The sequence below is a fragment of the Zingiber officinale genome, chromosome 7A (genome assembly GCF_018446385.1).
Source record: "Zingiber officinale cultivar Zhangliang chromosome 7A, Zo_v1.1, whole genome shotgun sequence".
Classification (NCBI taxonomy): Eukaryota; Viridiplantae; Streptophyta; class Magnoliopsida; order Zingiberales; family Zingiberaceae; genus Zingiber; species Zingiber officinale.
Window position 1 is genome coordinate 30,913,920 of NC_055998.1, and position 13,413 is coordinate 30,927,332.

General features: G+C 33.9%; 1 protein-coding gene across 1 annotated transcript; it reads right to left on the bottom strand.

Annotated features, from left to right (window-relative positions):
- Positions 1–4,643: 4,643 nt before the first annotated feature.
- Positions 4,644–12,805, bottom strand: LOC122001271 (polyadenylate-binding protein-interacting protein 9-like). Its single transcript, XM_042555931.1, has 10 exons — positions 12,272–12,805; positions 11,842–11,952; positions 11,639–11,683; positions 9,097–9,169; positions 8,907–9,019; positions 8,714–8,773; positions 8,510–8,557; positions 8,358–8,426; positions 5,054–5,115; positions 4,644–4,953 (listed from the first exon to the last, which is right to left on the bottom strand). The coding sequence occupies exons 1-10, from the start codon at positions 12,587–12,589 to the stop codon at positions 4,890–4,892; spliced, it is 963 nt and encodes a 320-aa protein (XP_042411865.1). The 5' UTR covers positions 12,590–12,805; the 3' UTR covers positions 4,644–4,889.
- Between the last annotated feature and the right edge of the window lie 608 nt (positions 12,806–13,413).

A 13,413-nucleotide genomic window follows, 5' to 3' on the forward strand; every position in this document is an offset into this window, starting at 1 on the left:
TGGACCGATCAGAGAAAGATCTGATCGGTCCCCAGGACCGATCAGGATGAAGCTGGACCGATCAGGAGCATGCCTGATCGGTCCAGACCTTAAGCACAAGTCAGGGCTTAGCTGATAGGTCCCTATGACCGATCAGGAGCTCTGTGGACCGATCAGGATGGAGCCTGATCGATCCACATCCTAGCCGTTGCGTAGCAACGGCTAGTTTCTTCTGTGTCTTCTTCACAGGTTATAAAAGGAGTTCGAGGGCCTGTACAGTACTACTTCTTCCTTCTTGCCCCTGCTCCTTGCTGTGCTTGAGCTTTGCTGAGCTCTCTGCTTCGTGAAGCTTCGTGTGAGCTTCCCCGGCTGGTCAGTTGCTGCTGTTCTTCCGTGAAGTTGCTGCTTCATCAACGGAAACCAGTCGAAGGCAAGAAGGTGTTTTACATTCATATTGTTTGTATTTCTTGCTGTATTTCTATCTTGTTGTTGCAAGTTATTGTGGCGAGGTTTCTCCACCCACAAGGAGTATTTATTAGCCGGTTCTCCGGGGTCTCATCCACCGACGGATTGATAGGCTTCGTCCACCTTACGGACACGCCGAGGAGTAGGAGTTTCATCTCCGAACCTCGTTACATCACTGCATCTAAGGTTTGATCTTCTCGTTCTCGTTTCTATTATATTATTTCCGCTGCGCTAACCTAATTTGTAGAAAGAAAAGAACGAATTTGGGGTCGGCTATTCACACCCCCTTCTCTAGCCGCGATCATAGATCCTAACAGTATAGTCCTAGGTTTTAAGCAACATAAAGCATGGAAAACTTTAACTAACATCATATAATGGATTACACACCATGAGAATCATAAGCAAGCATAGTTTAGATTTTTAAACTTTCTCTAACCCTTTTATTTCTTATTGGCTGAAACCCTAAGAAGCATGGCTCTAAGGTTTTTTTAGCAACCTAAAGCATGAAAACTTTAACTAACATCATATAATGGATTGCACATCATGAGAATAATAAGCAAGCATAGTTTAGGTTTTTAAACTTTCTCTAGCCCTTTTATTTCTTATTGGCCGAACCCCTAAGAAGCATGACTCTAGGTTTTTAAGCAACACAAAGCATGAAAACTTTAACTAACATCATATAATGGATTACACATCATGAGAATCATAAGCAAGCATAGTTTAGGTTTGTAAACTTTCTCTAAGCCTTTTATTTCTTATTGGCCGAAACCCTACGAAGCATGACTCTAAGTTTTTAAGCAACATAAAACATGAAAACTTTAACTAACATCATATAATGGAATACACATCATGAGAATCATAAGCAAGCATAATTTAGGTTTGTAAACTTTCTCTAACCCTTTTATTTCTTATTGGTCGAAACCCTAAGAAACATGACTCTAAGTTTTTAAGCAACATAAAGCATGAAAACTTTAACTAACATCATATAATACATAGCATGACATATAAGAAAACCTAAGCAAGTCTAGTTGGAGTTCAACTTCCCTAAGCCTTTTCATTTTATTCTTGGTCGAAACTTACAAGACTTGTTCCTAGGTTTTTAAGCATCATAAATCATGAATAACATCTTAATGGCATCACATATCTTACTAGGTATCATGAGAGAATACATAAGCAAACCTAAATGGAGTTTAAACTTTCCTAGGCCCTTGATCTCTTCTTGACCGAAACTTCAAAACATGGATTCTAGGTTTTTAAGCAACATAAATCATGAATAACATCTTAATGACATCACATATCTTACTAGGTATCATGAGAGAATACATAAGCAAATCTAAATGGAGTTTAAACTTTCCTAGGCCCTTGATCTCTTCTTGGCCGAAACTTCAAAGCATGGATTCTAGGTTTTTAAGCAACATCAAAACATGAAAAACACTCGTAACTACTTGTACCACAGGTGAGGGAGATACTTACATCCTCTTGCTTGGTTTACTAAAGAATACCCTTGGTGGAGAAGAAGAAGAAGAAGAAGACCCTTTTCGCTTCTAGAACTCTCTTTTTCCTTATTTTTGCTTGTAATAAAAAGTATGTTTCAAGGACTTCTCTTTGTGAAGTTTTCCTAGGAAGAAAACCCTTAGCTTGGATTCGGCAATGGAAGAGGAAACTTGGAGTTTCGGCGGAGGAAGAAGAAGAAGAAGAAGAAAGGAGAAACCAAATTCTCTTGCCCTCTTCTTCCTTCTTATTCTACATGAAAAGGAAGAAGAAAGAATGAACTTTTCTTTCCCTTACCTTTTTATTTCTCTTTATTTCTAAAAAGGAAGAAGTAAAATGAATCTTTTCCATTTTAAGTGGAGGGAGAAAGAAAAGATAAACTTTTCTTCTAAATGAAAGGTGTCCATTCACCCTCCCTATCCTTAACTACAACTTCCCTTTTCCTTCCTAACAATACTTCCTCTTGGGCTATTGATTATTCCATTCTACTTAAAGCTTGCTACTTGTTTAAGAGGTTCAAGGTTCAAGCCTTGACCATTCTTTTTTTTCTTTTCTTTTTGGTTCCATCTTCTCTTATTCTTAAAAGAAATTTATATGAAGTTGCTGGGTATTACAGCTCCCATATCCAAGAAGGTCATGTGCCTTGTCATGCAGTCCTGGAAGCCAATTTTAGAAATTAATATTTAATTGAATTTATAACATAGGTTGAGTTGGATCAATAGTGTTAAGTTCTGCTTGCGATCTAAGTCTAAATCATTAAGAACAGATAAGTTAAATTGGAATCAATAATGTTAAGTTCCGTTTGCGATTCCTAATTTAACTTCTAAAGAACACAATAGGTTGTTTAGGAAAGGTTCGACACTTGTACAAAATTTTTGCACAGTGGAACCGGTATGATCTTCCTAGGAACAACCAACAGAGGCAGTCGCATCTGTCGATTTGTGGATATGACATGCATTTTTTGGAGTTGCTGGATCTCGCAATGACATTAATGTGCTTAATGAATCATCTATTTTTAATGACGTCTTGAAAGGAAATGCGCCGGAAGTTAATTTTATTATGAATGATACACAATATACAAAAGGGTACTGCCTAACAGATGATATATATCCGGAATGAGTCACTTTCGTTAAGAGTTTTTCCTACCCTCAGGATCCAAAAAGAATGAAATTTAAGGAAAGACAAGAGGCTGCAAAAAAAGATGTCGAGCGGACATTTGGGGTACTCCAAGTTCGTTGGGCAATTATAAGAGGTCCAGAGCGACATTGGTTTATGGATAAATGCAAAGAAATCATGTATACGTGTATTATTTAACACAACATGATTGTGGAGGACGAAAGTCATGTAATATCGATTTGGGATCGTGAAGAACAAGATACTATCACAGCGAGTCATGGCTCAACAAGTGAATTTGTTGAATACATTCAAAAAAATTCTGAGTTACGTGATATTCAAGTGCATCATCAGCTTCGTCATGATTTGATTGAACACATTTGGAAAACATATCATCGTGATGAGTAAATAACTAATTTATTATATATAAAATATTTAATTATTCAATTTTAATTTTGTGAAATATTTGAACTCGTATGTTGTAGTTTCTTTTTTAAAAATGTGTACGCCCAATGTTGTATTGCTTTCATTTAAATAAAATATTAATATTAAAATAATTATATTGAATAAATGTCCAAAAAAAGTATTTATGAATAAATGATAGACAAAATATATTAAAAATATATATTAATTTTATTTAAATGTAAAATTATATGTAAATTAATAAAATGGTCATGGGACCTATAAATATTTGATTGGTGAGATACTTAATTATGAAGTCGAGAATATTTGAGAGTGAAATATTTAATGGATAAGACCCATAAATATTTGGATGGTGAAATATTTCATTGTGAGATTTGAGATATTTGAATAGTAGGATATTTGAAAAGTGATGTGGAAATGGAGATCATAAATATTTAGGAGAAATACTCTCAACTATTGTGGATGCTCTTATGGGCCACGAATACATACTAAAAGCTGGTTACGAAGATGAAGAGGATCGAAAAGTGACAAGAAACACAAAGCGTACAAACAGAATGTCTCTCTAGTTCTAATGTATTTTCACAGCATCTTATCACTGAAATAAAAAAGGTAAAAATATTCTATATAATCTAGGTCTAATGCATCTGGGTCTAAGTTCCAATTGAATCAAAATAAATAATAAATTCTAAATCTAAATTTCAACAAATTCAGTATCATTTTTATATAAATTATTTTGAAGTATAAGTGATAGATTTCAAAGGGATCATAAGAATCCTAAACCGTTTATGCATAAGATTTTGACCAAAAATCATATAACACAAAAGACTGCCACATTTTCTACTTGGAAAAAAAAAGTATAGCCAGTCCCTGTGCGAGAGTTCTTAAGAGAGAAAAAGAACATTTTCTACTGCAAAATATAAATGATAAAAAACTTCGACTCTTAATTTTACTGAGAACAAATGAACAAGGGGAAATTTGATAGTAAGAAAAAAATTCAAATCATTAACAAATATTAGCCATAGAGATTCAAGTTTGGCATGAATTTTCTGCCTAGAAATAAATCCATTTTATCATCAATCAATAATTTTGCTAGAGTCGAAGGTACATCGACACTAAAACACTGTGCAAATTTATTTTCTAGGAAATTAGAATAATATAAATTGTCATCCAAGTAGACACCAAAGATTGCAATAGATCAAGGCAAGGCAACATGTTCCAACAGAACGTCAATAATTCGAAGGGTTTCCTAGATCAATTAGAGGCTCTGACTAGGTATATATGTTTAGCTACGAAACTGGTGTCTACTAAATTTCTTTGGCTCTTACAGCCAAAAGGAACAACCCAAAGGAGAAAGAAGCTAGCAGTAAAACAGTATTGTTCAAGTTAAGCAGGAAACATAATTCAACTTGAGAATACAATTAAACTCGATTTGAGGTAGATCGTGGAATCCGTGGCCTCACAGGTGTCTTTGAAGGACTAACCCTGAAATCAATTCATGAATTCAGAATTTAATGTAAGATGTTTCAAGGTACCACTTTTGGTGGCAAGTATTAGGATAGATAAAAAAGAATAGTATATATACCTGATGGGTAAAGTTCCTAAGACATTGCCACTACAGTTCAAAGCTATAATTGCACTTTCTGCCTGCGATAGTCATTAGAGAGAACATGAACATTCTTGGCACAAAGAGTGCAAAAATTATAAAAAGTAATAATCATAGTTCCATGAACAAGATTGATACAACTTGGATAATGCATAAATGTAGTTTCCAATTTAGTAACACTATTAGATGAATGTAGTATGGAAAATGCTAAGACATCGTTGGATGCATTGAGTATCAAATTCAGAATCATCCCTTTTGGAAAACCACAGATCTTCTAAGATGAGGGCTTGCCAATCCAAAATTGGACGTCAACAGAAGATTTACCATGCATTTGATATTTATCATTCTTACATTTAAGTATGATTTCAGAACAAACTTTCTTCATCTTACCTTTTAGAGCTACATGAAATTTCTCTTTTTATTCTTTCTAGGAATCCATAGATGTATCTGAATATTCCTAACTTAGAAATACTATTGGTTCAGTATTAAGGAATTTTCCAGTATCTGTAGTTGCTTTTTTTATTCCGAGAGACGAATGGAATAAGACAAAACCTATGATGCCATCTGTCCACCATTCCACCTAACTTAATAACTACAGTTTTCCTGTATGCTAATAGTAAATTAGTAATAGCAAAATATGTAACATTTAGAGGAATTTCATCTCTTCGATTCTACTTCAGATACCAAAAACCCATTCACTCCTTCATAATACTTCGCACCGTTTTCATATATGGATATTCAGGTCTTTTATTAGTAGTAAGCTTTCAGTAGTTAATACTAAAATAAAAATTCCTGCAAAAGAATTTTCTCAATAGTTTTTGTTGAATATATCTAAGTAAACACATTTGAAATGTTGCACTCATGTCATCCAATATATTTTGCTTGAAAAATACGTGGTAAACTGTTTCAAATCCTCAAGATACTTAAATATGACAACAATTAAAAGAATTTCATTCTTTTTACCTTTTTTCCATCGTTGCTGTCATTCATTTCCCTAGATTAGCTAAAATTCAACAAATCTATCCTGCCCTTTGAATGTTTTTTTTCCTGAATAGTCAGCTTTATCCAGATGATCATATACTAATTTCTTAATATAATTTCCAAACATAGTCTGATAATGCCTTCATTTCGTACCACATATATGAAAGACCTCCAAGCTAAACCTTCACTTTGTGAGGGTCTAGACAGTGGAAAGACATGAAATGTTTTATGCTTGTTCTTGAATCATGAAGTTGGAGTTAGAATAGTAATTCCAATATGTTAGTAGACTGCTATTAATGGAGAGTATAAGAGGTGGAAATTCCATGGAGCGGACTCAAATAACCGGAATTCATGACTTACTGTTATTGCAAAAGAGGTGGGATAAGAATTCCATCAAATCACAAATTTAGAATTGAAAATGTGTTCAAAAAATGAGATCTGTGCTGCCAAATCTCAAGAGAATAAGAGTAAAAGATTCAACATAATACCGAATACACGTAATCAATTTGACCTGAGCTCTTCATCACATTAGAATGATACATAAACACAGACTGACATTTTTTTTCTTGATTTATTTGTACACGATTATATATGGTGAACATTACAGAGTGGGACCATTAGAAATTTCCTTAACTACGAGAAATGCTGTCCTGAGTACAACTAACAATATGCTATTGTGTCGAGCTAAATGGAGAGAGAAGATTTGTGAAGCTTGTCCAAGAATAGTAAGACATATGACCTGTTGGAAAACTTCCTACTTATTAGAAATTTACTAAACATATCCACCGAAGAAATTTTCTGATTGTACTGAGTAATAATACTAGTAAGGAATCTTGCAATGACTTGCAAGACCTTAGTAGAATTTTCCTGATGTTTTTCTGACAAGACCAAAAGGTGATCAGGAAAGTAGATATGCATAGAAGTGATATCAGTGATGCCTTACTCTTCTGTTAAATATCCTTTACAAGTAATTCAATGCCAGTGTCAGTGAGTTATCATAAAGTCATGACACTAGATTGCAAGCAGTCTGATCTATACTGGCATACGTGAGCGAGTCAAGAAATGAAGCAAATAAATAAACTTTCATATAGAATGCCAGCATTGGAATATCTCTATTTAGTAAACCCAATATAATATCTGTAAAATGTTTTTGTCTCGCTAATATTCTGAACCATGAAAGAACTACCTAAGGTGTTTGCAATGACCCAACAGAAGCTATTGTGAGAAAATAGGAAAATATCATGTGTCCAATGCTGAAAGTTGTGCCTCCCATACGATAAAGAGGTATCTGATCATTAAAAAACAGTTGGCCTTAATTCAATGCAGAGAATTCTACTAGCAGAGATAATGTGGTTAAATAAAAAAATTCTACTAGCCTCTGAGAACAGTATCTTTCCAAGTGGCTAGGTGGGTACTCTGCTGTAGCTTTTTGCGCGATTAAGATGAATCAAAAGTTATTATGGGCAGTTCATCCACAATGCATCAAAAGATATTAAATGGTGGCTTTGGCTGTCTGAATTGGTCCCTCAGGGCTGATTTTGCCTTTTTAAAATTAATTTGCAGGTTAATGGCTGTTTGAATAGCTTGAGCACCTGTTTTAAGTTTATCATCTCTGAAGGTATTGTCATGACAGAATAGCAAGATATCATTGACATATTGGAAAGAGAAAGCCGCCAGGAATTTTATGTTTTTCAACTCCATGAATCATGTTCCCTTTACTGTATTAAATATGAACCTGAAGGCCAATTTTACTAAAATATCAAATACTAAATATTAATATAACGAGAACCACCATAATCTAATCAGAAGACTAGTATGGGATGGTAAAAGGATGTTGGTGAGAAGATTGATTCCATATTTAGATCATCTGGCAGTGGTTAAGGTCTTTTTCTGTTTAACCTAGCTTAAGTTTGTTAATACAGCCTAAATGGTCTATTATTGGTTTGAGTAGCCTGCTGCAAGCACATTATCACAATGCGGATGAAATTATCACAGAATGCAATTACCTCTACCATTATACTCTATTGTGTCACTGACTCCCACAACCACAACCCACCATAAAAGATGCCATCATAACCTTTTCTGTGTTAAATAATATGTACCACAACAGAGCAAAAAAGAAATATTTAACAAGCAAAATTTTGGATAGAAATGGCAAGCAATTCTGTTATTAAAGCAGCTGAGAAGACTACAAAAGAATACAGAATATCAATAGTCACTTAAGAGTGATAGAACAAAAGACATTACAGAATGGAATGAACATTAAAACTAATCTTCAAATTCTAGATGAATAAATAAATACCTGAGCAAATTCAACAAACGCAATACGAGTTGAGTGTATATTATCACCAAGGAGTCTCAGACGAGAAACCTGAACAGAAACAGATTAACTTACTATCATGGTAGCCTTTATCACAGTTATCCAAAATGCCAGTTTAATGGAAGTAGACTGACCTCACCACAGCGTTGTTCAAAGAAAGCTTTCACATCCATTTGAGTTACCTGCAACCATAGATAAAGTTATACTCATGGAAAGATTATTCTAGTGAAATGTAGTACTTAAGTTTAAAATCTGTTTGTGCTAAGCCATTCATGCCATAAAACTGTAATAGCACAAGATGATTTGACACTGAAATAAAGGGAGCAGATCCATTATACCTTTTTGTCAATGTTTGTACAATAAACTGTCCTGATGACCATTTCCTCTTCATCTTCAGACTGTTTGATATCACAACAGTTGGTAAAATTTCAAGAAAATTAATAATGCATACATTTCTATTTTTGTGCAACCTAGAAAATATTGGAGGAAAAAACTTTAAGTTCAGGCGAGAAAGAATGAAAACCAACTTACATTAGGAAGAAAATTTGGATTGACAGGTACTATTGCAGTCTTTGAAGGTAAAACTTTCACTTTGTAGTAACCAAGCACAGCACCACCAAGGGTCAAAGCTGCCCTTGCACCATCTAATAACAAATATCCATTGGTTTAACATCTTTGTGACATGTATTTCCATGAAAAGAAATAGAATTTATGAACTCACACTCATCTGAAAACTCTATAAAGGCAAAGCGAAGAATAGAATGAGGATCACCACATATACGACAATCAACTACCTGAAAAGCACATAAATGTTAGAATAGTCAAAGAAAGATGTGGTCGAACCACTCATTTTGTTTCACACGTCTACAATGATAGGCAATAAAGAAACATGAATGACGAACTTTAAAAAAATAATAATTTAAACAGAACTAGATGTGTGAAGGACACTGCTTTCTTTTTCATATGCCAATCTCTCTTTGCACATTGATTAGTGGAATGTATGTTTATTATGGTTTTGACCAAAACGGCATCAAAAGTATTCAAACTATCTAAATCTGCAGCAAGGAGAAAACAATTGCCAGTGGAGTGCATTCCTTAAGTGCACTTTTTTCAAGCTGAAACTGTTTTAAACAGATTGCTACACTGAAATATTGAGGGTATCTTAAGGAGAATAAAGTTGATGGGTAAGGAAAATCAGAAGAGTGACTTAACAGAGTGAAAGTTCATCCGTAATCAACCATTTGAAGGTAAAACAAACAAGTAACTGATATAGTACAAACTAATATATTATGTTATTTCATAAAAAAATCTCAGTAGTTAAACTCCTGTTCCAATTTGTGGACAGAGAGACTGCTACTGTGCTTAACGTATTTATGAACAACTACATACTAACCTAAGTCCCAACTAATCTGGATTTTGCTACAATGCTACATGAATCGTATCCTGTCATTGAACTATCATGAGGCTATATTATTACTTATATCAAGATTCTGAATCATTTTTCATTGTGTTAAGTAGGATTTGTTTTAAAAAAAAATAACTTTTCACATTTTGATTCTAATCAACTCAACTTGTCTACCTATAAAACAATAATTGTTTCTAAAAAGGTAGATCCGCTACCTTAACAACCCCCTAGAGTCGGCCCCACGGATATGGAGGGAGGTTTATGCAAGTACACAATAATTGTTTCTAAAAAGGTAGATCCCCTACCTATAAAACAATAATTGTTTCTAAACATGTTTCTAGCATGTCAATATGTTTCCTCTACTTGTATAACCAATTGGTCCCTCCCAAAATAGTAGTATTTTTAAATTTTTGCATTCTCATCTTTACAACACTAATATCATGTATGTGTTATTTCCTAACTGTTGCGCATAAAGTTCCACTAGTTGTGCCCGAATCTTACTAAACTTATCTTTTAGCCTAAGAGGCACATGACAGTTGCACAAGACTCCTGACTGAAAATATTAACTACATCAATTAGAAAATTCTACAATTTATTTTATTTGTCAATTCAGAGTTGCTAAATAGAAAGAAAAAAATCACTTTTTAACTGAATAATCTATTGCAAGTTATTCCACACAAACGAAAATTAGCAGGATGAATGCCTAATTAATTACTTGAGAATGATACAGAATAAAATGGAAATATTAGATTAGATTGCACCAACTTATGCTGGTGAATAAGTGACTTCCTTAATTAAGTTGACCAAATTATACTGCATCTATTAACTATATTGTTCTATTAATTGGCAGTTGCAAAACACCAACCAATTCAAGTTTCCTACGTATTTCAATTTATTAAGGCTGCGTCCAAATTCCAATAAACCCAATGTGGTCCAACCCTTCCCCGGGACCCGCATTGGTGAGAGCGTCGTGCACTGGGCTATTCCTTTTTTTTTATTCAACAACATATAATATTCATTACAAGTGCCAACCATATTAAGCTAAACAAAAGTAACAATAAATAACTTTCTAAGACAATGTACCTTTTAAAATAGAAGAACAAGGTATACGTCACAACTATTTAGTATAGCCTAGACCTTATCTTGTCATCCAGCTCTATGTAACTCTATATTGCAAATATTACACAAGCCATTTGAGTTTTTATTTTTCTTTAGTCTTTCTTTATCGACCTTCAGTTTTATTAGATTTTGCTTGTGTATATACAGAATGAGAATATTATTGGTTGAAAAATGCCTTAGATATCACAAGTTAGTTGCTTATTCATGTTGATATATTTTGATTTTTCTTACTAATTTAAGATGAGATCATTTGTCTAGAATTGGCTAGTTAGCATTTTGCATCACTGTGTAACTCTTAACAAAATAACGTTGCTGTTATCAATATAAAGGGAGATGGTCATGGGAAAAAAATTGTTTTGAGATTCCTACAGGAAAATAAATAAAGAAATAGCTTACTATATTGCATCTACATTTAGATGTAAGTCACATTGAAGAAATGTTTCATGTAGTGGCACTATCAAAATCTTTGATCAGACTTGGCAATATAAGAAAATGTGTTTTATACTAATTTAAGAGATGATTAATCCAAAAGTGTTTAGTCAACAATTTGCATCACTGTGTCACTCTAAGAAAATAACATTGTCGTTAGCAAATAGAGAGATGTACATGTAAATAAAAATTGGTCCGTTGAGATTCCAACATAGGCAGATATTTAAAGAAATAATTTACTAAATCACATCAACATAAATGTAAGGCGCACTCAAGAATGTTTCAGATAGCTGTAATTTGAGAAACAGACCTCGCCATAGTTAGAAAATATTTTAGCAAGCTTCTCTTCAGTCACCTGATACATGTTTGCCAAAGTCCCCATTAGATTATTAGGAACAACCAATTATAGAAAGAAACTATCCTTTGAGAAATGATCATAACGGGATAACTAGAAGAATGTGACGTTAATCAATGACAAAATTAACAGCAAATTTTTTATGAAAACTGACTCACATGATAATCAATGGCCGATACATAAACAGTTCGCCTAATGCTATCTTCCCTTTCAGCTCTTCTAGATCTATCATTCATCCTCCACCGCCCTTGATCATAACCATTCCTCCTCTGGCAAGAATGAAAAAGGCAGGGCATTTCCATCAAAAAAAAAGCTTTAAAAACTCTGTTGTTCTATATAAAAGCAACTAAGAGAACGTGATAGTGCAATAAATTTATATAATTGGAGAGGAAGAAATACCCTTCCAAAATTCAACCTCATCTACCTTCTTTTACTTCTTTAAAACTACAGAGTTTAAAAAAAAAAATAGCAATTTGGAACCGAATAAACCCACAAACAAAATATTGCTTCGATCGTAGATATTCGAAATAAAGGATACGAAATAAAACATGAATTCAACCCAAAAAGATTTAAAATAAAAGAAATTACTCGGCGATTAGGCTGATTATTCGCCGAACCATCACTACTGGAATCCCTACTGCTGCCATCATTGCTAGCTGGTCCATATCCATGAAAAGAACTCGCCGCCACAAAAACGGGCGCACCGGAGGAAAGCCGATCGTGGGGCTTCTGACCGCCGGCGGAGGCATAATTCGAAGGGAAAAACTCCTTGGCGGCCGGGTTCAATTTGGAAAGCAAGTGGGAGAGCTTCGCCACCACCTCGTCCTCGCATTCTTCCGGCGCCGTCTTCTCGCAGCGGGCGAACTGATCCTCCGCCGCGATTGCTTGCTCCGCCACCGCCGCCATCCAAAAATACCAAAAAAAACGCGAGCAATAAACCGATCAACTATCGTCGGAATAATTTGATCGAAAACGAACAGGAAACCCAAGTGATCGAGTCAAAAATATCATCAACAATCTACTACGATCGCCATTGCTGGGCTAGAGTTTTCTCTTAGAAATCTAACGAATATAAGAAGAAAAAAAACAGATGCCGAGTTGCAATAGAAGAGAAGATGAGGACGAGACCGCAAGCCTAACTGAGGTTTCTTTTCCAAAATCATTCATTAATATTTTCGGATTAAAACGCTTTTTATTCTCCGAAAGCTTATTTTTGTTCGAGAAGAACAAAATGGTAACAAATGAATTTTCAACCAAAAAAATATTTTTATAATCTTTATAAACAGAAAATGAAGACAAACAAAAAAAATGTTGCTGGAATTGATGGACCCCGATGATGGCCACCGTGGATTTGTTATAAAAGAATGTTGTTGGAATTGAACAGCGTATTGTTTATCGTTTTTTATTAGAGTATCCAATAATTAGGTATATAAATTAATTGAATTAATTGAAAATTGATTTTATGATATTTAATCTAATCTAATCAAAATTTTTTGTTAAAATGGATTCATCGAATTAAATTAAAAATATATTATATGATTTAACATAGAATTAACCGAATTTATTTAAAAAATAATAAAAAATATTATACAAAATTAATACTAAATTAATCATCTGAATTAATCAAATATGATTTTTTTTTTGAAATTTTGTTGGACCCCGATAAGTTGATCTGAAGGCATTTTTTATGTCGTCCTAATTCTTACATAATTTCGAATTTTACCTTTCAA